A 24,557-nucleotide genomic window follows, 5' to 3' on the forward strand; every position below is an offset into this window, starting at 1 on the left:
TTTACAGAATAGGAAAAATGCCACATCCTATATTGCTGAGAATGCTTTCTTAGTTTTGATTATGTATGGCCTGGTTTTAAATTATGTTAATGTTTAAGTAGTCTTGAGAATGTGAAATTGCTATTATAAACTTGACTATTATACAGCTAAAATATATTTGGAAAAACATAAGATGTCTCAGATGACTACTAAATTCTTTTAAAAACGCTAAATTCTAAATAATATGAATATATGAATAAAAGTATTTTATGAAAGGATTGAATATTAGCATGGTATTCTTACATTTAGATTTAAGAAAAATGTTTTTGGAGAGTGTCATGATACTACGTCTATTTAAAGCTTAAAAAATACTTTTTTTTTTCCTAGCTGATGATCAGTTTTAAGCTGTGGGTTTTACTGTGACTTATGAAGTTATATCTTGTAAGCACTTGCACATGCCCCGTGATCTGGTTTCTTCCAGTTCCTTCAGCCTCATTGTTTACTAATCTCTTGTTTCCTGGCCTCACATCTCATTGAAAGTGCATACTGTCTTGATGAAACAAACCTTTTCAGTCATTGCTCTCTTAGCCCAAGGTGCTTTTCTCTTCATTTTTCCATGGCTCACCCTACTGATTAGATGTCAGTCTGGATATTGCTGTCTCTCAATGTCCATTCTGAACTCCATGGATATGCTGGAGACCTGTCTTGGCTCCCTGTGTGATACCCTCCCCTACCTGTTAACTTTCTTGTCTCCTTACATGCTATAGTGCTTGACACACAGCACTTACTCAGTGAATACTGTAATGAATAAACTAACTAAAATTAAGCACTGCTTTCTTTTACTTGACATTTCTGAAGAAAATTGCTATCTTAATTTGCTTAGTTTCTGAAGTAAGTTTACTTGAATGCTACGCCATTGTTTTATTTTATAAAAGTTTTTAACAAATGTGATTTTGTTTGAACTAATGAAGTGTTCTGCATTTTGTTCCCTACACCATTTCAATTATCTTGTTTTGTCATTTAGATTAATTGGAGGATCTGACAACAAACTGATTTACAGACATTATGCAACACTATATTTTGTCTTCTGTGTGGATTCCTCAGAAAGTGAACTTGGCATTTTAGATCTAATTCAAGTAAGTCAACAGTTGCATCTTACTACCATTACTTAGGTTTTTTTATTCTATTTTTATAAACTTAAGATTAAAGTTTTATAAAACGATGTTGTTTGATAAGAGCTGTTCTATAGTAGATATTATGGGTATGCTGTGACATAGTGCCACATAAATCAAGTTAGAGGAAAGATTGATTTTGGTTCACAGTTCTGGAAATTTCAGTCTGCCAGCTGATCCCATTGAATCTAAGTCCATTGCAAAGGAGTAGCGTTGGAAGAAAGCTTGGTAGAGGTATGCTCTGTCCTCATGGCAGGGGGAGCAAAGAGGGCCGGGGACAACATAGACATTTCAAAGACACCTCCCAGAGACCCCTTCTTCAACTAGGTTCCACCTCCTGATAGTCTGTTTAGGTATGAACTTATAAGTAGATTAATTCACTTAGACAGTGCCCTCATGATCCAGTTCAAACCATGTTAAAGGGCTGTAGAAACTAAATTGATTAGGAGTAATTAAAGCTAATTTCATCATGCCTTTTTTGTTCGTGTGAGTTACTGCAAGGAACCCAAGATTGTGAATCTCTCTGCATGTGTCTGAATCTGATCTAAAGACTTGACTCTTCTGAAAAACGTTTGTAATGTCTGTAGAACTCATCAGTTACCAGAAAACTCAATTTGAATCTTACCTGTTAATGTTGCTTCAGCTCTTTAGATCTTGCTTCTTCTTCATCATTGCCTTCAACCTTCACAAGTAACAGTTTGTGCGTATATGTGTTTGCCTTTTCATATCATTGAGCCTGGAGATGTTTTATTTGTTTCTTCCAGGATATTTTCTTTTAGAACATCTCCAGATTTCATCTCATATTATCAGACTAGTCATCTTCCTACATTTTTAGTTGTATCCATCTCCATCTGTCTCCCATACTTTGGGGCTTTATTAACAAATGTAGAGGGTTAGAACTTTTGCTCTGTTTGCACGCCGATGAGTTAATCTATAGTTTAAAGGGTGATGGCAGAAGATGACAGAAGATTTCTTGCATTATTAATAACCCAGAAACATTACCCACAAAACAAATCAGCCCAAAACAAATTAGCCCAAACCCTGATAATGTTTGCCTGCATTAGTTCTCAGTTCTAGAAGGGTCAGGTGATGTCTGCACCACAGTAGATCAGATCACATAGGGGACAGACCTCAGAGTTAGGGAACTGGAATTCTTTATAATGGGTGAATCACATCTGCTCTGAAAAGGATGAGATACTCTTTAAAAGACAAGATAAGCTTATCCTTTTCTTTTAAGGAAGACATTATTTTCCAAGGCTGTTTGTCAGTGAGACAGTTTGAAAAGATAATCAAAGACACAGATAACAATTGCCTCTGTTCCCAGGATTGCAGAAACCTATACTCTGTAGACTTTTTAGAGTTGCTTCGTATTCAGTAGAAGAGGGTATGTGTGAAGTTCCGTGGGACCGTCAGTGTTCACATGTGTAATATTCAGTAGCCTCATATCTTCAAACCTGGAACCACATTCCTTCAGAGCTTTGCTTTCTGCCCCAGCTTTCTGTTCATGTCTCATTTTTATACAAAGTACTAGTCAGTCCACAATCTGTGTAATTTCTTCTCTCAGCTGCCTTCTTATCTTTCTGTTTTACTGTTTCTCTTGTTCTGGGTCCCTCAGGTTTCAACATGTCATGTTTTTCCTTCTCCCTGATCCTATTGAGGTTTGGCCTATCCTTATTCAGCTTAGACTCTATGGGTATCTTAAGCTAGACCTCACTTCTAGACCATCACAAACAAAACTGAAGCAGTCAGGAGAGAACATTGGCAGGCTCTTGCTGTCTACCTGCCTTTCTCCTGTGTGTTGTAGAAACAATGCATTCACTGTACTCCTAGCTGAGGAACCAGGCCTTCTGAGGTTAGCTTTCACTTCTCTTGCTCCAGCAACACCCCTCACTTTGTAGCATTTTATCCTCTTCTAAATCATTCCCTCAGCCAGCACTGTGCTCTTCCACCTTCGCTCCCTTTCTACTGTCTCTCTCTGTTGATAACAAATTATTTTGCTACAGAAGGAATATCTGAAACTGGTTTGCTCTCTTGCACTATTGTCGTGAATTACAGGTTCTTCCTCTGTTTGATTCAGATTGCCATTCACTCTTGATAAATACTCTACTTGATCTTGAGGATAGTTCTTCCCTACTTCTTGTCTTGGGTATCTTCTCTTTTTGTGGCTTTATTCTTTTGGTAAGGTAATTTCATACTAATAGTGTCTGTGTATTGATGGTACTAAATTTAATCTTTAGCCTAGACCTTTCCTTCGAATGGCTGATTTAAGACTCAAGTTTCTGCTGGGCATCTCCGCTTGGGTATTACGTGAAGATCTCACACTGAAATAGATCTGAAACCTGTATTTCCTGTAGTTTTTGTCTTTTTTTTTTTTAGGATTTTATTTATTTATTGTATATATATATATATATGAGTACAATGTAGCCATCTTCAGACACACCAGAAGAGGGCATCAAGAACCCATTACAGATGGTTGTGAGCCACCATGTGGTTGCTGGGAATTGAACTCAGGACCTTGGCAAGAGCAATCAGTGCTCTTAACTGCTGAGCCATCTCTCCAGCCCTGTAGTTTTTGTCTTATCGTTACTAACAGCTGAACTCTTCAAGTCAGAGCCTGAGTACTTGCTTGTTCTTTGGCCTTATTTTCTGCATTCTGCTCCATCTTAAGCAAATCCTTTGCCTGACCTCTTATTTCTTCACTGTGGTCCAAGTTACATTTGTAGTCTGACAGTTCTGACTGCTCTCTCTTTCTCTGTCTGTCTGTCTGTCTGTCTCTCTCTCTCTCTCTCTCTCTCTCTCTCTCTCTCTCTCTCTCTCTCTCTCTCGGGTCTTTACTCAGTGCATCAGTCAAGTGCCATTGTAATATGCTGCATCTCACACCTTTTATTCTAGACTCTTCATAGCCTCAGCTTTTATTGGAGTAAAAGCCACTATGTCATAGGCTACCCAGGAGCCTATGTGTGTTGACCCCTTCCTGTTGCTTGTCTTCTGTGTCCTACTCATGTGCTCAGCCTCTTGTTGATGCTACAGGCATATGCCTACTTCAGACTTGGTACTTGTTGGCTTTTATGCCTGAGATGTTCGTTCACTTGGTACTCACTTGGCAGGCTCCATTTCATTCTTCCCGATTTTGACCAGAAATGACCTTTTCAGTATGGAATTCTGTGGTCATGCTTTCTAAAAATCTCCTCTACATTTCTAACCATTGATTTGCTGTATTTTTCCTTTCCTTAGCACCTGCTATTATTTTCTATGATGCTTTATTGTCATTTACTGCTAATAGAATAAAAGCTCCCAAGAGGACCTAGAGTCATTTATTGACTTATCTACCAGGACTATATACTGTGTTGCATTAGTATTGCTGATTTATCTCACACAAGGAATAGTAGGTCTTCAACAAATAATTGTTTGATGTGTGAATAAATGAATGAATTTAATGCCTATATGTAGTATTTAGAATAAAATAACTGATAATAAGGGCAAAAACGTTAGAATAGTTATTTGGAAATGTAGCTGTCACTACATGCTATTGACATTTTCTTATCTGAGTTCTACTTGATTGGCTAATTGTGAGAATCATTAAGTCATCTATATCTATCTATCTATCTATCTATCTATCTATCTATGCATGCACACATATGTATATATATACACATATATATTTATATATATATATATATATATATAAAATATGTGGTTTTTATATTTTAAGTTTATATGTCATACCATCTCTAAAAGCTAAAGAAAAAAAGTAAATTGCATTCATAAATGTAGTTATAGGCCAGGGATCAGGTAAAAGCACTTGCTTTGCAAGCTGGCTGACTTTATTTCAATCTGAGAACAGAATCCACAGGTAGAACCAACACCATAAAGTTGTCCTCTAACCTCTAACCATGTAGCTGTGTGTGTGTGTGTGTGTGTGTGTGTGTGTGTGTGTGTGTATAAACACTAATAAATACAATTTAAAAATTAATTATTGTAAGTAGTTTGCTTTGGATCAAGATTATCAAGAGAAAATATACAGAATTTTTTTTCCTTTCTGAATAGTACACAAATAGAGATGTGGCATCAGTAAGTTGTAAGCTGGGGAAAGCTGTATGTAAAAAGATTCGTCAAATGAGTTATGATTTTTAAATCTGCAGGAAGGAAGCACTTTTTGATTTTAAATGAGAAATTACTAAGTAGAAAATGTAATCATAAATTCTGAGTGACCAAGCTTAGACATATAAGTAACAAGACTAAATAAAGCTTTTGGTATTGCTTTTGTTAGTAAGGTTAAAAACAGTATGTGCCAGTGGAGCTGTTAGTATACCACTTTACTCTTAAACTCTTTTTTTTTTTAAATTGGATATTTTCTTTATCTACATTTCAAGTGTTAGTCCCTTTCTTGGTTGCTCCTCTGAAAACTCCCCATCCCATCTCCCTACCCTGCCTCCATGAGGGTGCTCCCCCACCCACCCACCCACTTCCTCCTGCCTCCTTGCCCTACACTGGGGTGTCAAACCTTCACAGAACCAAGGGCCTCTCCTCCCATTGATGCCCATCAAGGCCCATCCTCTGCTACATATACTGATGGAGTTAGGGTCGCTTCATGTGTATTCTTTGGTTGGTTATTTAGCCCTAGGAGCTCTGAGTGGGGGGTCTGGTTGGTTGATACTGTTGTTCTTCCTATGGGGTTGCAAACCCCTTCAGTTACCTCAGTCTTTTCTCTAACTCCTCTATTGGGGACCCCATTATTAGTCCAGTGGTTGGCTGCAAGCATCCGCCTATGTATTTGTCTGGCTCTGACAGACAGCTATAGCAGTCTCCTGTCAGCATGCACCTCTTGGCATCTCCAATAGTGACTGGGTTTGTTGACTGCATGTGGGATGGATCCCCATGTGTAGCAGTCTCTGGATGGCCTTTCCTTCAGTGTCTGCTCCACACTTTGTCTCCATATTTCTTCCTGTGAATATTTTGTTCCCCCTTCTAAGAAGGACTGAAGCAGCCACACTTTGGTCTTCCTTCTTCTTGAGCTTCATGTGGTCAGTGAATTGTATCTTGGGTATTCTGAACTTTTGGACTAATATTCACTTATCGGTGAGTGCATACCATGTGTGTTCTTTTGTGATTGGGTTACCTCACTCAGGATGATATTTGGAACCCAGTTCCATCCATTTGCCTATGAATTTCATGAAGTCATTGTTTTTGATAGCTGAGTAATATTCCATTGTTTAGATGTACCACATTTTCTGTATCCATTCCTCTGTTGAAGGGCATCTTGGTTCTTTCAGGCTTCTTCTGGCTATAATAAATAAGGCTGCTATGAACATAGTGGAGCATGTGTCCTTGTTATATGTTTGAGCATCTTTTGGGTATATGCTTAGGAGTGGTATAGCTGGGTCCTCAGATAGTACTATGTCCAATTTTCTGAGGGACCTCCAGACTGATATCCAGAGTGGTTGTACCAGCTTGCAATCCCACAATGGAGGAGTGTTCTTCTTTCTCCACATCCTCAGCAGCAACTGCTGTCACCCGAGTTTTTGATCTTAGCCATTCTGACTGGTGTGAGGTGGAATCTCAGGGTTGTTTTGATTTTCATTTCCCTGATGACTAAAGATGTTGCTTTTCAGCCATTCAGTATTCTTCAGTTGAGAATTCTTTGTTTAGCTCTGTACCCCATTTTTAAATAGAATTATTTGATTCTCTGGAGTCTTAACTTCTTGAGTTCTTTGTATATATTGGATATCAGCCTTCTATTGGATGTAGGATTGGTAAAGATATTTTCCCAGTCTGTTGTTTGCTGTTTTGTCCTATTGACAGTGTCCTTTGCCTTACAGACTTACAGCTTTGCAATTTTATGAGGACCCATTTTTTGATTCTTGATCTTAGAGCATAAGCCATTGGTGTTCTGCTCAGGAAATTTTCCCCTGTGCCCATGTGTTCACTCTCTCTTCTATTAGTTTCAGTGTATCTGTTTTGTTTTGTTTTTGTTTTTGTTTTTGTTTTTTTCTTTTTTTTTTTTTTGGAGCTGGGGACCTAACCCAGGGCCTTGCACTTGCTAGGCAAGCGCTCTACCACTGAGCTAAATCCCCAATCCCCTGTGTATCTGGTTTTATGTGGAAGTCCTTGATTCACTTGGACTTGAGCTTTGTACAAGTTGATAAGAATGGATCAATTTGCATTTTTCTACACGTTGATTGCCAGTTGAACCAGCACCATTTTTGAAAAATTCTCGCAAACCGAATCCAAGAACACATCAAAATGATCATCCATCATTTCAAGTAGGCTTCATTCCAGGGATGCAGAGATGGTTCAGTATATGTAAATCTATCAATGTAATCCACTATATAAACAAACTCAAAGAAAATAACCATATGATCACCTCATTAGATGCTGAGAAAGCATTTGACAAAATACAACACCTCTTCATGATAAAAGTCCTGAAAAGAACAGGAATTCAAGGCCCATACCTAAACATAGTAAAAGCCATATACAGCAAACCAGTAGCTAACATCAAACTAAATGGAGAGAAACTTGAAGCAATCCCACTAAAATCAGGGACTAGACAAGGCTGCCCACTCTCTCCTTACCTATTCAATATAGTACTTGAAGTCCTTGCCAGAGCAATCAGACAACAAAAGGAGGTCAAAGGGATACAAATTGGAAAGGAAGAAGTAAAAAAAAAATCACTATTTGCAGATGATATGAGAGTATACTTAAGTGACCCCAAAAATTACACCAGAGAACTACTAAACCTGATAAACAACTTCAGCAAAATGGCTGGATATAAAATTAACTCAAAGAAATCAGTAGCCTTCCCCTATTCAAAGAATAAACAGGCTGAGAAAGAAATTAGTGAAACAACACCCTTCACAATAGTCACTCTCTTAAACTTCTAATGCTGCCTTTCTTCTCATTTCTTCTTTCTCTTCCCTCCCTCCTTTCCTCCCTCCTCTCCTTCCTTCCTTCTTTCCTTCCTCCCTCCCTCTCCCCCCTCCCTCCCTCCCTCCCTCCCTCCCTTTCTTTCTTTAAGACAGGGTCTCCTGTAACCCTGGCTGGTCTCATATTATTATGTAGGTCAGGCAGGCCTTTGACTCAAAGATCTGCCTGCCTCTGCCTCATGAGTGCTGGGATTAAAGGTGTACTGAGATTAAAGGTGTGTACTATCATGTTTGGAAAGTAATTCTTTTTTTTATTTGTTTTAAGATTTATTTTAATTTTATGTATGTGTCTGTGCATGTGCATTAGAGTAGCCAAGGAAGTCAAAAGAGTGTTGGATCACCAGAGGCAGTTGTGAGTGCCCCGTGAGGATTCTGGGAACTGAATTTAGGACTTCTGAAAGAATTTTAAATGTTCTTAACCTCTGTTCTATCTCTCCAGCTTCCAAATCTAACTTCTTATGCTGGTTTTTGAGACTCGGCAGGTATCACTTACATGAAACCACAAAAGTAGTCATGGTAAACATTTGCTATGTCTGTCTCTCCCTTTCCCCTCCATTCCTTTCATCCTAAATTGGTGGGGGTGATAGAAAAAATGATAATTTTAAGAAAAATTTATAGGATTAAGTTGATTTAAAATAATATTTAAAACTCTAAGCAGAGACTTCAAAGAAATTTTGAGCTTACAGTAACTATGACTCCAGATCTTTTACTTCTGAGGACCACTTATTCAGTGTTTTGTTTCCCTGTATGCTTTTCTACTAAAGAGAGAGATGCAGATTTTGGTTTTATATGGCTTGGTAACAGAGAGGGAACAAGCAGAACTATATCTTGCATTGCCTTCTAACTGAATTCTTTATTACACTTTCTAATTTATTTGATACATAATTATAGTTTTATTCTGAAACTCTATGTATCTATAGAAAATAATTTTTGTGTTTTCTGTTTCTCTGTTGGCTATCCCTGGCTGAAGAGAATGGTAGACATATGCTACATTTAAACTTTTTAAATTACATTTCCTAGCCATTCATTAGTAGTCTCTAGAGTCAAAAGAAGAGAGAGAACTCATTTAAAATTCAGTCTGCTTTACTGAGAGAAGTTGAAATGGATGTGAATTTTCTTAGAGGTAAAGCAGAAGTACTCTGTACTTCTGTACTTAGGCTTTGATGTGGTAGCCCGTCTTAAGTGTTCTACTAGGACAACTTATGTCTCAGGGAGTTAGAGGAGGAACTATCAAAGGACAAGATTGTGCAGCATAACTGAAGTGATTCTTTCATGTACTTTAAAAAAAGGAAAATGACTGTTGCATCTTGCTAATGTTTTTGGCTTTATTGCTCAAACATTAGTAACTTTGGTGGTAAAGGGATTTGAATTTTGTATTTTTGTGTTTGTATCAATGATTAAACCCAGAGCCTAACATGTGCTAAGCATGACTCTTACTAGTGAACCATGTTCCATTCTGACAGTTTGTGTTGATTAGATAAAATACAGAAGAGAGTGTTTTAGGAGAGTTCTATCACTTTGTTCTGAAAGTAGACTTAGAGGAGCTGGAGAGGTGGCTCAGTGGTTAGGAGGTGTTCTTACAGAAGATTCAAGGTCAGTTCCTATCACCCACCTTCAATGGTACACACTTCCCTCAAAGGGGTCCAAGGCCTCTTCTTGCTTCCTCAGGCACACCCACACATGAGGCATACACTCACACAGATACCCATAAATACACAAAAATAAAACTAAAATTCTAAACAAAGGGCTACAGCTACTTTTATAAGACCCTTTGATGTTATTACATGACAACCTACTACTATGTTATCAAAAAAAATGTAATTTCCCTACATTACTATGTGTTTTTGCTCTTGGTTTCCAGTTGATCTATTGCTTACAAGGGAACACTGGTCATGTATGAGCCAGACACCATAATACATAGTCCAGTGAACAAAGTTGGATTGAGGAGCTCATTGTTTTTGCTTTTGTTTCATCAAATAACTATTCAGAGATTATTTAGAACTGATTTTCTTGGGTTTTCATCCTTTCTTGTGAGACAGCATCTCTAATGTAAAAAAATTAAAAGTGGAAAATGAGGAACCTATAAGAGCTGAACTGAGACCCATTTGTCCTTGTATGTTCCTTAGAGGATAGAGCAAACAAACATTGGCATATCTTACTAAACATGTGCCTGTATGTTGATATTTCTACTGTTTTTTTTAAAGGTTCAGTCTAAAGTTCTTTTTTTTTGTTTTTTAAGATTTATTTATTTATCACATATGAGTATACTGTAGCTATTTTCAGATGTACCAGAAGAGGGAGTCAGATCTCATTTACAGATGGTTGTGAGCCACCATGTGGTTGCTGGGATTTGAACTCAGGACCTCTGAAAGAGCAGTCGGTGCTCTTAACCTCTGAGCCATCTCTCCAGGAGTGATATTTCTACTGTTAAAAGAGTACTATTCAAATAACCATTGAAAAATACATATTTTTCCTTTTTTTATTGGACATACTCCTTTATTTACATTTGAAATGTTATTACCTTTCCTGGTTTCCTATCCATAAGCCCCCCCATCCTCTCCCCCTCCCCCATAAGGGTATTTCCCCCCATCCACCTTACTGCTCCTTCCCACCCCATCCCACCCCAACATTCCCCTGCACTGGGGATTCAACCTTGACAGACCAAGGGCTTCCCCTTCCACTGGTGAGCCAACAAGGCTATTCTCTGCTACATATGCAGTTGGAGCCCTGGGTCAGTCCATGGATAGTCTTGGTTTAGTGGTTTAGTAGTTTAGTCCCTGGAAGCTCTGTGGTTGTCATTGTTGTTCTTACAGGGTTGTAAGCCCCTTCAGCTCTTTTAATCCTTCCTCTAATTCCCGCAAAGGGGGTCCCAGTCTCAGTTCAGTGGTTTGCAGCTAGCATTCACCTCTGTATTTGACATGCTCTGAATGTGTCTCTCAGGAGAGATCTATATCTGGTCCCTTTCAGCATACACTTTTTGAAAAATACATATTTTATGCAAAGATTTGGTATTCTTAAAAGTGTGTGTGTGATCCTGGATTTGACTTTATGTGCCGTGTAAAATCTGGAAGAAGCATTTAAATACATTCTGTGTAGTATTTATGTCATTTTGTCACTTACTTGAACAATAGCTCTGTTTGTTTGTTTTAATTGTTCACAAGTTGATAAAAAGAAATATACACCTTATTTAAAATAATTTTTTTAAAATTTCTTTGTTTTCAAGATACTGCCTCTCTATGTAGTCCTGACTGTCCTGGAACTCACCATGTAGATCAGACTGGCCTCAAACTCACAAAGATCCTATTTCTTCTGCCTCTTAAGTGTGGGAATTAAAGGCAGGCACAATCCTAACATATATAATAGCTGGCCTTAAGATTCTCTTCTGTTGCTCCATGTATACATTAGAAATGTTTAAATATTTACACAGTAAGAGTAGAGTTCATTAAATATTGACGTTGGGTCATTTGAGGTATTTATAAGCAGTCATATTATCCTCTCTGTGCCACATGGATAATGGAAGCATGGTGATAGAGAATTCCAGATTGTTACTGTGGTTTGTGTACTACATTTAGTACTTACCACAGCATTGACCTGGTTCATGTGTAATGACAAAAGTGAGTTTAGTTAGGAAGAACATGGCGTTGGACTACATGTTTAATTTAAAGCTCCATCTACAACATTGGCTATGATTACAGCACTGCTAGACTATTTTTCTGTGATTATTTCACTTATGGATGCTGTGCTAAATTGGAATAGTATTCATAGTTACTAAAGCTCTGTAGACCTGTTTTTAAAAAGTACATTTTGTTTGTAAAATGCATTTGTTTTGAAGGTGCTACTTATAGACCTGATGGGGTGGCTAGGGAGGTCAGTGAATTCAAGCATCTAAATGTTGTGTCTTGTATCTAAATGTTGAGGCTCTACCATATACCAGGTATACAACCTTTGACTCTGGTTTTCTTTTAATGGGCAAATAATAATAACACCAAATAGGTGTGAACATTGTAAAGACAGTCTGTATAATTTCTGTGATGTTTTCAGTTAATACTTTTCATCAAATCATAAACTTATAAGAAAGGAATATAAAGAATGACTTAATTAGTATACAAACTGAATTCTTTTTTCGTGGTTCTTTTTTCTGACTTATATTTTGAAATATTTATACATCTTTCCCCTTATGCTGTACAGTGTCTTGGGATAAGTTTTACAGGGTGGCTCATTTATATGATAAGAAGACTTAGCTGTAGAGATTCCTCAGTGAGTGGTTAAAAACACAAACTAGTCTTACAGAGGACCTAAATTCAGTTTCCAGCACCCACATCAGGTGGCTTAAAACTTCCTGTGACTCCTGGAGATTAGACACACTCCTCTTTTATTTTTTTTAGCCTCCAAAAGGGGGATGTTTCATTAGTAATTTTTTAATTGGATATTTGATTTATTTACATTTCAAATGTTATCCCCTTTCCCAGTTTCCCCTCTGCAAACCCCCTATCCTTTTACCCTGCTTCTATGAGGGCGCTTCTCCACCCTGGCATTCCTCTACACAGGGGCATCAAGCTTTCACAGGACTAAGGGCCTCCCCTCCCATTGATAAGGCCCCTTCAACTCCTTCAGTCCTTCCCCTAACTCCTCCATTGGGATCCTTCTAGTCTCCCAGGCACTGTACTCATATGCACACTCACAATTAAAAATAAAAGTCTTAAAAAAAAAACCAGTAGGCTTAATTAGAACAGTTGATAAGCAAAGAATACTGAGTTGAAAAGATCTTCTAATCTTCTCTTTATCCTATAATAAATTACACGGAAGTGATTGTTAACTGGCTTACCAAATTGCCTGGTGGCATGTTCTTATCTTCTGAGTGTGACTTGAAAGCACTCTTATTAGTGGGTAAAACATAGCTGTTTAAAGCTATCTGGATTTAGAATCTATGTATTTTTAAAAGACTGTGAAAACCAACTTCACAGTCCTCTGTTGAAAGGAAACCAACCTCTGGTCACATGGGAAGGTAAATTCCTATATATTTCCTTATGGAGGAAGGAAATGATACCCTTTAGCCTCCATTCTGAGCAGACTAGAGGGGATGTTTGAGGAATTATTTCAGGAACAATTTGCCTCCTATACTGTTAGACAAAATATTTTAAAGTTTCTGTTTTCAGAGTGACTTGTTTCTCGTGTGTGTGTGTGTGTGTGTGTGTGTGTGTGTGTGTGTATGCATATGCATATATTTATGAATATGAGTGAATATGTGTGTATACAAACCAGAAAATATTTTTATAAACACTTTAAGTTAGAATTACTCAGATTCCTAAAAATCTCTTTCCAATCATGTTTTCATGGCTGACATGTCTACTTTTCAGAAATCAGAAATGTAAAGATCGCTTAGATTTTACATTCTACTTGCATTCAAATTTGGTAATTTCTACTCCCCTAATGTACATACTGTATTGTCACCTTCGTCACTTGGAAGGTGTCATATGTTGTTCTGCCAGGTTGATGTTTAGAGTCACAGTAGTATGTCATAGCTAATATAGCAGTTGTGTGACTTAAGATAAATTACTTAGCTTTTTTTTTTTTATTTACAGATTACTTTTTTTGTAACTGTTGAGGCATTTGCACCATAGCTACTGAATGTAAGCAGTATCACTGTCTTTGGGCTAGACTACAAAGCAGCCATCATTACTATGTCTAGTAACTGAGACATTTGGGGCTGGAAACCATAAAAATTTATCTTCTTTGATTTAATGAAAATTTCAGAAAAGCACGAACTTTTGTTACTGTTTGTTGTTGTTGATTTGGGGTTTAAGGTAAACTTTTTTCCTGGTATAGACTAGTTTTTTTTTAAGGTAATAATTGAACATAGAAGAGAGAGTGTTCTTTGAGCTTAATTTAAAAAGAAAAACTTTTCTAGAACATTAAAAAGTATTTGTACATTTATTGAATGTATGTACCTGTACATACTTTGGATGTGTGCATGCCATGGCACATGTGTGAAGATCAGAAGATAACTTGCAGGGGTTCTCCCTCTTTACCATGTGGTTCCCAAGATTGAGGTCAGGCTGTCAGATTTGATTTATGATAAATGTCTATACCACTGAGCCTTTTAAAGGCTGACCTTCTAAAGATTAAGAAAAAAAGTTGAAATGTCTTGTACTTGTAAAAAAATGGCCTACATAGTATAAAAACTTCTTATATGTCATGTGTTCACTTATCTTCTCCCTCCAATTTAATATCTTCCATCAATACAGTATAATTAATTATTAAGATTAGGAACCTGGGAACTTTAGCCTGTTTCTGTAATCTTAACTCTCTGGAGAGCAAGAAGGAATATCTTAGTTCTGGATAGTAGACAGTGTAGAGCAGCTTAGCTATATAGCAGACAGTGCCTCAAGAAGTAAACAGAAACTACCACAAAATAGAGAAATGGACATAGATACTCTGCTTACATGAAGTCAGCACACCTTGTTTAAAATTTGCCAGTTGCATTTTTTTAAAAGATTTATTTACTTAATGTATGAGTACACTGTAGCTGTCTTCATGCACACCAGAAGAGGGCATTAGATTCCATTACAGATGGTTGTGAGCCACCATGTGGTTGCTGGGAATTGAACTCAGAACCTTAGGAAGAACAGTCAGTGCTCTTAGCCACAGAGCCATCCCTCCAGCTCCACCAGTTGTATTTTTTTTTATCTTTATTAACTTGAGTATTTCTTATTTACATTTTGATTGTTATTCCCCTTCCCGGTTTCCGGGGCAACATCCCCCTAACCCCTCCCCCTCCCCTTCTATATAGGCTTCCCCGCCCCATCCTCCCCCATTACCATCCTCCCCCTAACAATCATGTTCACTGGGGGTTCAGTCTTGGCAGGACCAAGGGCTTCCCCTTCCACTGGTGCTCTTACTAGGCGATTCATTACTACCTATGAGGTTGGAGCCCAGGGTCAGTCCATGTATAGTCTTTGGGTAATGGCTTAGTCCCTGGAAGCTCTGGTTGGTTGTCATTGTTGTTCATATGGGGTCTCCAGCCCCTTCAAGCTCTTCCAGTCCTTTCTCTGATTCCTTCAAAGGGGTCCTGTTCTAAGTTCAGTGGATTGCTGCTGGCATTCGCCTATGTATTTGCTGTATTCTGGCTGTGTCTCTTAGGAGAGATCTACATCCGATTCCTGTCCGCCTGCACTTCTTTGCTTCATTCATCTTATCTAGTTTGGTGGCTGTATGTGTATGGGCCACATGTGGGGCAGGCTCTGAATGGGTTTTCCTTCTGCCTCTGTTCTAAACTTTGCCTCCCTATTCCCTGCCAAGGGTATTCTTGTTCCCCTTTTAAAGAAGGAGTGAAGCATGTGCATTTTGGTCATCCTTCTTGAGTTTCATGTGTTCTGTGCATCTAGGGTAATTCAAGCATTTGGGCTAATAGCCACTTATTAATGAATGCATACCGTGTGTGTTTTTCTGTGATTGGGTTACCTCACTCAGGATGATATTTTCCAGTTCCATCCATTTGCCTATGAATTTCATAAAGTCATTGTTTTTGATAGCTGAGTAATATTCCATTGTGTAGATGTACCACATTTTCTGTATCCATTCCTCTGTTGAAGGGCATCTGAGTTGTTTCCAGTTTCTGGCTATTATAAATAAGGCTGCTATGAACATAGTGGAGCACATGTCTTTGTTATATGTTGGGGCATCTTTTGGGTATATGCCTAAGAGAGGTATAGATGGGTTCTCAAGTAGTTCAATGTCCAATTTTCTGAGGAACCTCCGGACTGATTTCCAGAATGGTTGTACCAGTCTGCAATCCCACCAACAATGAAGGAGTGTTCCTCTTTCTCCAACATCCTCACCAATATTTGCTGTCACCTAAGTTTTTGATCTTAGCCATTCTGACTGGTGTGAGGTAGAATCTCAGGGTTGTTTTGATTTGCATTTCCCTTATGACTAAAGATGTTGAACATTTCTTTAGGTGTTTCTCAGCCATTCGGCATTCCTCAGCTGTGAATTCCTTGTTTAGATCTGAACCCCATTTTTTTTTTGGTTCTTTTTTTCGGAGCTGGGGACCGAACCCAGGGCCTTGCGCTTCCTAGGCAAGCGCTCTACCACTGAGCTAAATCCCCAACCCGTGAACCCCATTTTTTAAATAGGGTTATTTGTCTCCCTGCAGTCTAACTTCTTGAGTTCTTTGTATATTTTAGATATAAGCCCACTATATTGTAGGATTGGTAAAAATCTTTTCTCAATCTGTTGGTTGCCGTTTAGCCCTAGCAACAGTGTCCTTTGCCTTACAGAAGTTTTGCAGTTTTATGAGGTCCCATTTGTTGATTCTTGATCTTAAGCATAAGCCATTGGTGTTTTGTTCAGGAAATTTTCCCCACTGCCCATGTGTTCGAGATGCTTTCCCACTTTTTCTTCTATTAGTTTGAGTGAATCTGGTTTGATGTGGAGGTCCTTTATCCACTTGGACTTAAGCTTTGTACAGGGTGATAAGCACGGATCGATCTGCATTCTTCTACATGTTGACCTCCAGATGAACCAGCTCCATTTGCTGAAAATGCTATCTTTTTTCCAGTGCATGGTTTTAGCTCCTTTGTCAAAAATCAAGTGACCATAGGTGTGTGGGTTCATTTCTGGGTCTTCAATTCTATTCCTGTCAGGAATTGGTCTGTTTCTGTACCAATACCATGCAGTTTTTATCACTATTGCTCTGAAATACTGCTTGAGTTCAGGGATAGTGATTCCCCCAGAAGTCCTTTTATTGTTGAGGATAGTTTTAGCTATCCTGGGTTTTTTGTTATTCCAGATGAATTTGCATATTGTTCTGTCTAACTCTCTGAAGAATTGGATTGGTATTTTGATGGGAATTGCATTGAATCTGTAGATCGCTTTTGGTAAAATGGCCATTTTTACTATATTAATCCTGCCAATCCATGAGCATGGGAGATCTTTCCATCTTCTGAGGTCTTCTTCAATTTCTTTCTTCAGTGACTTGAAGTTCTTATTGTACAGATCTTTTACTTGCTTGGTTAAAGTCACACTGAGGTATTTAATATTATTTGGGACTTTTATAAAGGGTGTCGTTTCCCTAATTTCTTTCTCGGCTCGTTTCTCTTTTGTGTAGAGGAAGGCTACTGATTTAATTTGAGTTAATTTTATACCCAGCCACTTTGCTGAAGGTGTTGATCAGGTTTAGCAGTTCTCTGGTGGAACTTTTGGGGTCACTTAAATATACTATCATATCATCTGCAAATAATGATATTTTGCTTCTTCTTTTCCAATCTGTATCCCCTTGATCTCCTTTTGTTGTTTGATTGCTCTGGCTAGAACTTCAAGAACTATATTGAATAAGTAGGGAGAGAGTGGGCAGCCTTGTCTAGTCCCTGATTCTAGTGGGATTGCTTCAAGTTTCTCTCCATTTAGTTTAATGTTAGCGACTGGTTTGTTGTATATGGCTTTTACTATGTTTAGGTATGGGCCTTGAATTCCTATTCTTTCCAGGACTTTTATCATGAAGGGGTGTTGAATTTTGTCAAATGCTTTCTCAGCATCTAATGAAATGATCTGTGGTTTCATTCTTTCAGTTTGTTTATATAATGGATTACGTTGACAGTTTTCCGTATATTAAACCATCCCTGCATGCCTGGGATGAAGCCTACTTGATCATGATGGGTGATTGTTTTGATGTGCTCTTGGATTCGGTTGCCAAAATTTTATTGAGTATTTTTGCGTCGATATTCATAAGGGAAATTGGTCTGAAGTTCTTTTTCTTTGTTAGGTCTTTGTGTGGTTTAGGTATAAGAGTAAATGTGGCTTCATAGAAGGAATTCGGTAGTGCTCCATCTGTTTCAATTTTGTGGAATAGTTTGGATAATATTGGTATGAGGTCTTCTATGAAGGTCTGATAGAATTCTGCACTAAACCCATCTGGACCTGGGCTCTTTTTGGTTGGGAGACCTTTAATGACTACTTCTATTTTGTTAGGAGTTATGGGGTTGTTTAGATGGTTTATCTGTTCCTGATTTAACTTCTGTACCTGGTATCTGTTTAGGAAATTGTCCATTTCGTGCAGGTTTTCAAGTTTTGTTGAATATAGGCTTTTGTAGTAGGATCTGATGATTTTTTGAATTTCCTCGATTCTGTAGTTATGTCTCCCTTTTCATTTCTGATTTTGTTAATTTGGACAGACTCTCTGTGTCCTCTCGTTAATCTGGCTAAGGGTTTATCTATCTTGTTGACTTTCTCAAAGAATCAACTTCTGGTTTTGTTGATTCTTTCTATGTTTTCTTTTTATGTTGGTCTTTTTTGTTTCTACTTGGTTGATTTCAGCTGAGTTTGATCATTTCCTGCCTTCTACTCCTCCTGGGTATATTTGCTTCTTTTTTTTCTAGAGTTTTTAGGTGTGCTGTCAAGCTGCTGATATATGCTCTCTCCTGTTTCTTTCTGCAGGCACTCAGAGCTATGAGTTTTCCTCTTAGCACAGCTTTCATTGTGTCCCATAAGTTTAGGTATGTTGTACCTTCATTTTCATTAAATTCGAATGAGTCTTTAATTTCTTTCTTTATTTCTTCTTTTGCCAGGTTATCATTCAGTAGAGCATTGTTCAACTTCCATGTATATGTGGCCATTCTTCCCTTATTGTTGTTTAAGACCAGCTTTAGCCGTGGTGGTCTAATGAGATGCATGGGATTATTTTTATCTTTCTGTATCTGTTGAGGCCTGTTTTATGACCAATTATATGGTCAATTTTGGAGAAAGTACCATGAGGTGTTGAGAAGAAGGTCTATCCTTTTGTTTTAGGAGAGAACGTTCTATAAATATCTGTTAAGTCCATTTGGTTCATGATTTCTCTTAGTCTGTCTATGTCTCTGTTTAATTTCTGTTTCCATGATCTGTCCATTGATGAGAGTGGAGTGTTGAAATCTCCTACTATTATTGTTTGAGGTGCAATGTGTGCTTTGAACTTTAGTAAGGTTTCTTTTATGTATGTAGGTGCCCTTGTATTTGGAGCATAGATATTTAGGATTGAGAGTTCATCTTGGTGAAAGAGTTCCTTTGATGAATATGAAGTGTTCTTCCTTATCTTTTTTGATGACTTTTAGTTGAAAATAAAATCGAATAATTTTATTCGATATTAGAATGGCTATTCCAGCTTCTTCAGACCATTTGCTTGGAAAGTTGTTTTCCAGGCTTTCACTCTGAGGTAGTGTCTGTCTTTGTCTCTGAGGTGTGTTTCCTCTAGGCATCAGAATGCAGGGTCCAGTTTGTTAATCTATGTCTTTTTATAGGAGAGTTGAGACCATTGATTGTTGAGAGATATTAAGGAATAATCATTATTCCTTCCTGTTATATTCATATTTGGATGTGAGTTTATGTTTGTGTGCTTTTCTTCTCTTTGTTTTGTTGCCAAAACGATTAGTTTCTTGCTTTTTCTAGGGTTTAGCTTGCCTTCTTATGTTGGGCTTTACCGTTTATTATCCTTTGTAGCGCTGGATTTGTAGAAAGATATTGTGTAAATTTGTTTTCATCATGGAATATCTTGGTTTCTCTATCTATGTTAATTGAGAGTTTTGCAGGATACAGTAACCTGGGCTGGCATTTGTGTTCCCTTAGGGTCTGTATGACATCTGTCCAGGATCTTCTGGCTTTCATAGTCTCTGGTGAGAAGGCTGGTGTGATTCTGATAGGTCTGCCTTTATATGTTACTTGACCTTTTTTCCTTACTGCTTTTAATATTCTTTCTTTATTTTGTGCATTTGGTGTTTTCACTATTATGTGACGGGAGGAGTTTCTTTTCTTGTCCAATCTGTTTGGAGTTCTGTAGGCTTCCTATATGTTTATGGGTATCTCTTTCTTTAGGTTAGGGAAGTTTTCTTCTATGATTTTGTTGACGTTATTTACTGTTCCTTTGAGCTGGGAGTCTTCATTCTCTTATATACCTATTATTCTTAGGTTTGATCTTCTTATTAAGTCCTGGATTTCCTGTATGTTTTGGACCAGTAGCTTTTTCCGTTTTACATTTTCTTTGACCGTTGTGTCGATGATTTCTATGGAATCTTCTGCTCCTGAGATTCTCTCTTCTATCTCTTGTATTCTGTTGGTGATGCTTGTATCTACGGCTCCTTGTCTCTTCCTTTGGTTTTCTATATCCCGGATTGTTTCCCTGTGTCCTTTCTTTATTGGTTCTATTTCCATGTTTAATTCCTTCACCTGTTTGATTGTATTTTCCTGGAATTCTTACAGGGATTTTTGTGATTCCTCTGTATAGGCTTCTACTTGTTTATTTATGTTTTCCTGTGTTTCTCTAAGGGAGTTCTTCATGTCTTTCGTGAAGTCCTGCAGCATCATGATCAAATTTGATTTTAAATCCAGATCTTGCTTTTCTGGTGTGTTTGGATATTCAGTGTTTGCTTTGGTGGGAGAATTGGGCTCCGATGATGCCACCAAACCATTCTTGGTTTCTGTTGCTTGGGTTCCTGCTTTTGCCTCTCGCCATCAGGTTGTCTCTGGTGTTACTTTGTTCTGCTATTTCTGACAGTGGCTAGACCTTCCTATAGGCCTGTGTGTCAGGAGTGCTGTAGACCTGTTTTCCTGTTTTCTTTCAGCCAGTCATGGGAACAGAGTGTTCTGCTTTTGTGCGTGTAGTTTTTCCTCTCTACTGGTCTTCAGCTGTTCCTGTGGGCGTATGTCCTGAGTTCACCAGGCAGGTCACTTGGAGCAGAAAAGTTGGTCTTACCTGTGGTCCCGAGGCTCAAGTTGCTCGTGGGGGGCTGCTTTTGAGCTCTCCGTGAGGGCGCCAACCAGGAGGGCCTGGGCTGCCTTTTCCCGGAGCCCCCGTGCACTGGGGTCCCAGATGGCATTAGGTGTTTTCCTCTTGAGTCAGAAATGTGGGCAGAGTGTAGTCTTTTCTGGCTTCCCAGGCGTGTCTGCCCCTCTGAAGGTTCCAGTTGTGTTTTTAATATAGTTTTTTCCTTAGAGATGGATAGACTTAAGCCTTGAGTCTTCATGTCCCCCAAATCTCACTGTAAAGGTTCCTTGTCTTTGTCCTTCATTTCCTATTCTTCATACTTTGGTCCTTTGAGGAGGGCTGGCCAGTTAGTGTATACACTACAACCTACTCTGATTTGCTCCATGCTACATTCTCCTCAGTGCTTCCGATAAGGATGAAAAATTTGCTGGTTTATTCATTTTGTTTAGGCATTTACTCTAGTCACTTGGTTAAGATAAGACTACCAAGTTTGCCTTCCATAAACTCTACTTTCCTTTGTGCTTATAAGTATCTTACAGAAAATAATCTAAGTTTATAGAATTATTCAAGCTTTTTGTGATATGTATTTGTTCATTAGCTTTAGCATCTATTGACAGTTTTTACCAAAAACATTTACTTGTGGTGTTTTTACCATCACAGTTTCTGTACTTTTTAGCTCAAATCCTACTGTAGGGAAAAGATTGTAAATACTTGTTATTCATTTTCTTTCTTTCTTTCATTTTTTAAACTCACTACTCAAGATATCAGTGTACCGTATTTAGTTACAGGTAGAAGTGTATCAATCTTAAAAACCACTTAGGTGCTTAAAAAATAGCTTTAACAGTTTCTGCCAATATTAAGTTTTTTGTTTAGTTATTAGGGAATACAATTTTTGCAAAAAAAGTTCTTTCATGACGTTGTGTTATTTTAGAGACAGGGTCTCATGTAAGTGCATAACCTACAATTTTATATATAACCAGAGCTGAGAATTGAGCCTAGAGCCTCATGCATGCTGGATAAGCAGTAACCAATTGAACAACATGCCCAGCCCTCTGAAAAAATGTTTTTGTGATTAGCTTTCATACTAGATTATTCAGTACAAATGAAAATTAGTTTCTTAAAACTTCTGAAGTTCATGTATAAGTCATATTAAGTCATGTAAGTGCAAAGGGTGTTATGTAATTGAGTTCCTGTACTACAGGCAGCTGTCATTGTACCAAACACACAGAAACTCAGGCTAATGGAAGCCAGGGTAGCACAGGTGAAAAGTAACTGAGGTCCATTAACATAGTACTATGGCACCACAGGAGTAACTCTAGCTTAAACTGAATTTGTTTAATATATTTAATATTTAAGCACTTATTGAGACTTCTTAAAATTCTTGAGTTGTCCTTAAAAACTGATGAATTATTATGACTCTCAATTTATCTTACATAGTCAAATAACATACTCATGAGTGTGGTCAAGTTTCCCTTTATTTCTCATCTTGAGTTGTGTTAAGTGCACACTTAGTATATCCAGTGTTTCTGATGTTACCATCATTAGCAGCATGTGGTTGTCTGTGTCAGTGTTCATTCACTATCCAGTGCAGAATCAACACACGGGAGTTAAGTGCTACCTGTGCTCCTTAAACAAACATGCTGGGAAGAATCTGAGTAGCATACAGAAGGTTAACTGTTGGGCAGTGTACAGAAACTTTATTTATATCTCTCCTTCATTTGATTTGGTTTTCATTTCAGTCTGTCTGTCTTGGTTGTTTTATTATATATTCAATATTTTTTACTGGTAATTCTTTGTTTTGGCTAAACCAAATTGTATTTCTTAAAAACATTTGCCTAGGGCTGGAGAGATGGCTCAGCAGTCAAGAGCACTGACTGCTCTTCCAGAGGTCCTGAGTTCAAATTCTAGGAACCACATGGTGGCTCACAAGCATCTGTAATGAGATCTGATGCCCCCTTCTGGTGTGTCTGAAGACAGCGACAGTGTACTCACATAAAATGAGTGAATGAATGAATGAATGAATGAATAAATAAATAAATAAATAAATAAATAAATCAATCTTTAAAAAAATTGCCTGGTGACTGAACTCTTTGATTATTACAAGAATTCTTAGATTTTTGGCTCCTTATCTTCCATTGAGGAGACAGAGAAAGAACCAGAAAGAAGAGGGGAAGAGAAAGGGAGGGAAATAGGGAGGGAGGGGTGGAGAGAAGAGAGGACAGATAAGAATATAACTATGACTATTGGAGTTTGGGGCAGGGACTTTCTGTGTCCAGGCTGGCCTTGAATTTACAGTCCTTCTCCTCAGGTCTCATAAGTGCTGTGATTATGCTATATGCCTCTATGCCTGACAGTCTTATCTCTTGTGTTATTTTAAAACAGGGTCTAGCCTGTTTGGAATAAACAATGTATTTTATACTGGCCTTGAAATCATGACAATTTGCATCCTCCCCTTTCTGAATGTTGTAGTTATAGGCATGTACTAATAATTTGCATCCTCCAGCTTCCTGAGTGCTGCAGTTACAGGCATGTGCTAACATCTAACCCTTCACATTATATAACATCAATTTTACTTTATTATCTATAGATTCAAACCAACTGGATTAGTTCCTGGTAAATTTTACCCAGAAAGTTCCTAAATGCAGAGAGAAAATCCTTTCTTTTTTTTAAGTTTTATTTATTATATATTATATATAAGTACACGGTAGCTGTCTTCAGACACATCAGAAGAGGGCATCAGATCCCATTACACATGGTTGTGAGCCACCATGCGGCTGCTGGGATTTGAACTCAGGACCTCTGTAAGAGCAGTCAGTGCTCTTAACCACTGAGCCATCTCTCCAGCCTCAGAAAATCCTTTTTTTTTTTAAAATCAAGAAACATAATCTTTATTTTCAAGCAACAAAAATCAATTATTAATCATACTGATCCTAACACTAAATATAAACAGTCTAACACACTAAAAGACAGAAATTGTCAGCTTACATAAAAATAAAAAACCCAATTATATATCCTTACAAGAAACACATTGCAAACAGAAAACACAAAAATAAATATGGAATTCACTAAGCAAATTTTAAAAATATTTTTTTTTTGTAATTAGCCCTTGTACCCTTGGGTTTCACAAACACTGGTTCAATTAGCCAGGAATAAAAAAATATTTAGGGAGAAAAATACATCTGTACTGGAAATGTACAGACTTTTAAATCTTTGTCATTATTTTATAAACATAATTGTTTACAAAGAATTTACATTTATTAGGTAATAGTCTAGGCATGACTGCAGTAAACTGCATTCTGGAAAGACCCACAGTAAGAACTGAGGGAAACCTCTAGCCAAAAGTTAAAGATGTGAGGTCCTTAGCCCGAGAGCCTACAGAGCTGATGTCCTGTAAGTGAGCTCTGCTGAGAAGCTTGTGTTCCCCGAGGAGACACTCAGCTGAGAATGCAGCATGGCCTCATCAGTGGAACTACAGCCTCAAACAAGACTGTGAGCCCAGGTCCTCACTGAAACCAGGCCTGGTTCTCAGACACACAGAAATGGGTGGGATCAGTGTTTGGTCCTGGAAGTTACAGTGTCTGAAGTTTACTGATTTTCCACCCAGTAAAATGTAACTAACAGAAGACCTAACTCAGATTTATAAAAAGACCGCAAAGCAACATACTTATTTAGGATATGACCACAAGTAATGGAGTAATTAACAAAAACAGCGCTACCTAAAGGCTTAATTTCCAGAAGAGTCCAGAGGAA

The 24,557-nt window shown here is 37.9% G+C and overlaps 1 protein-coding gene across 5 annotated transcripts in view; it reads left to right on the forward strand.

Annotated features, from left to right (window-relative positions):
- Ap3s1 (adaptor related protein complex 3 subunit sigma 1) overlaps positions 1-24,557 on the forward strand; it is a 68,901-nt gene that overhangs the window by 27,227 nt on the left and 17,117 nt on the right. For 4 of the 5 annotated variants that reach the window (XR_005496019.2, NM_001398642.1, NM_001398641.1 and 1 more), the window contains exon 3: positions 1,004-1,115. Coding sequence is in view for 4 of the 5 variants with exons in the window: in NM_001398642.1 (NP_001385571.1) it covers positions 1,004-1,115 (112 nt within the window). In the remaining variant the exon portion in view is untranslated. Of the gene's footprint in view, positions 1-1,003; positions 1,116-22,646; positions 22,878-24,557 lie in introns of those variants that run through there. The other variant, XM_063277281.1, reaches the window with a different exon arrangement.

This window comes from Rattus norvegicus, chromosome 18 (genome assembly GCF_036323735.1).
Source record: "Rattus norvegicus strain BN/NHsdMcwi chromosome 18, GRCr8, whole genome shotgun sequence".
Taxonomy (NCBI): domain Eukaryota; kingdom Metazoa; phylum Chordata; class Mammalia; order Rodentia; family Muridae; genus Rattus; species Rattus norvegicus.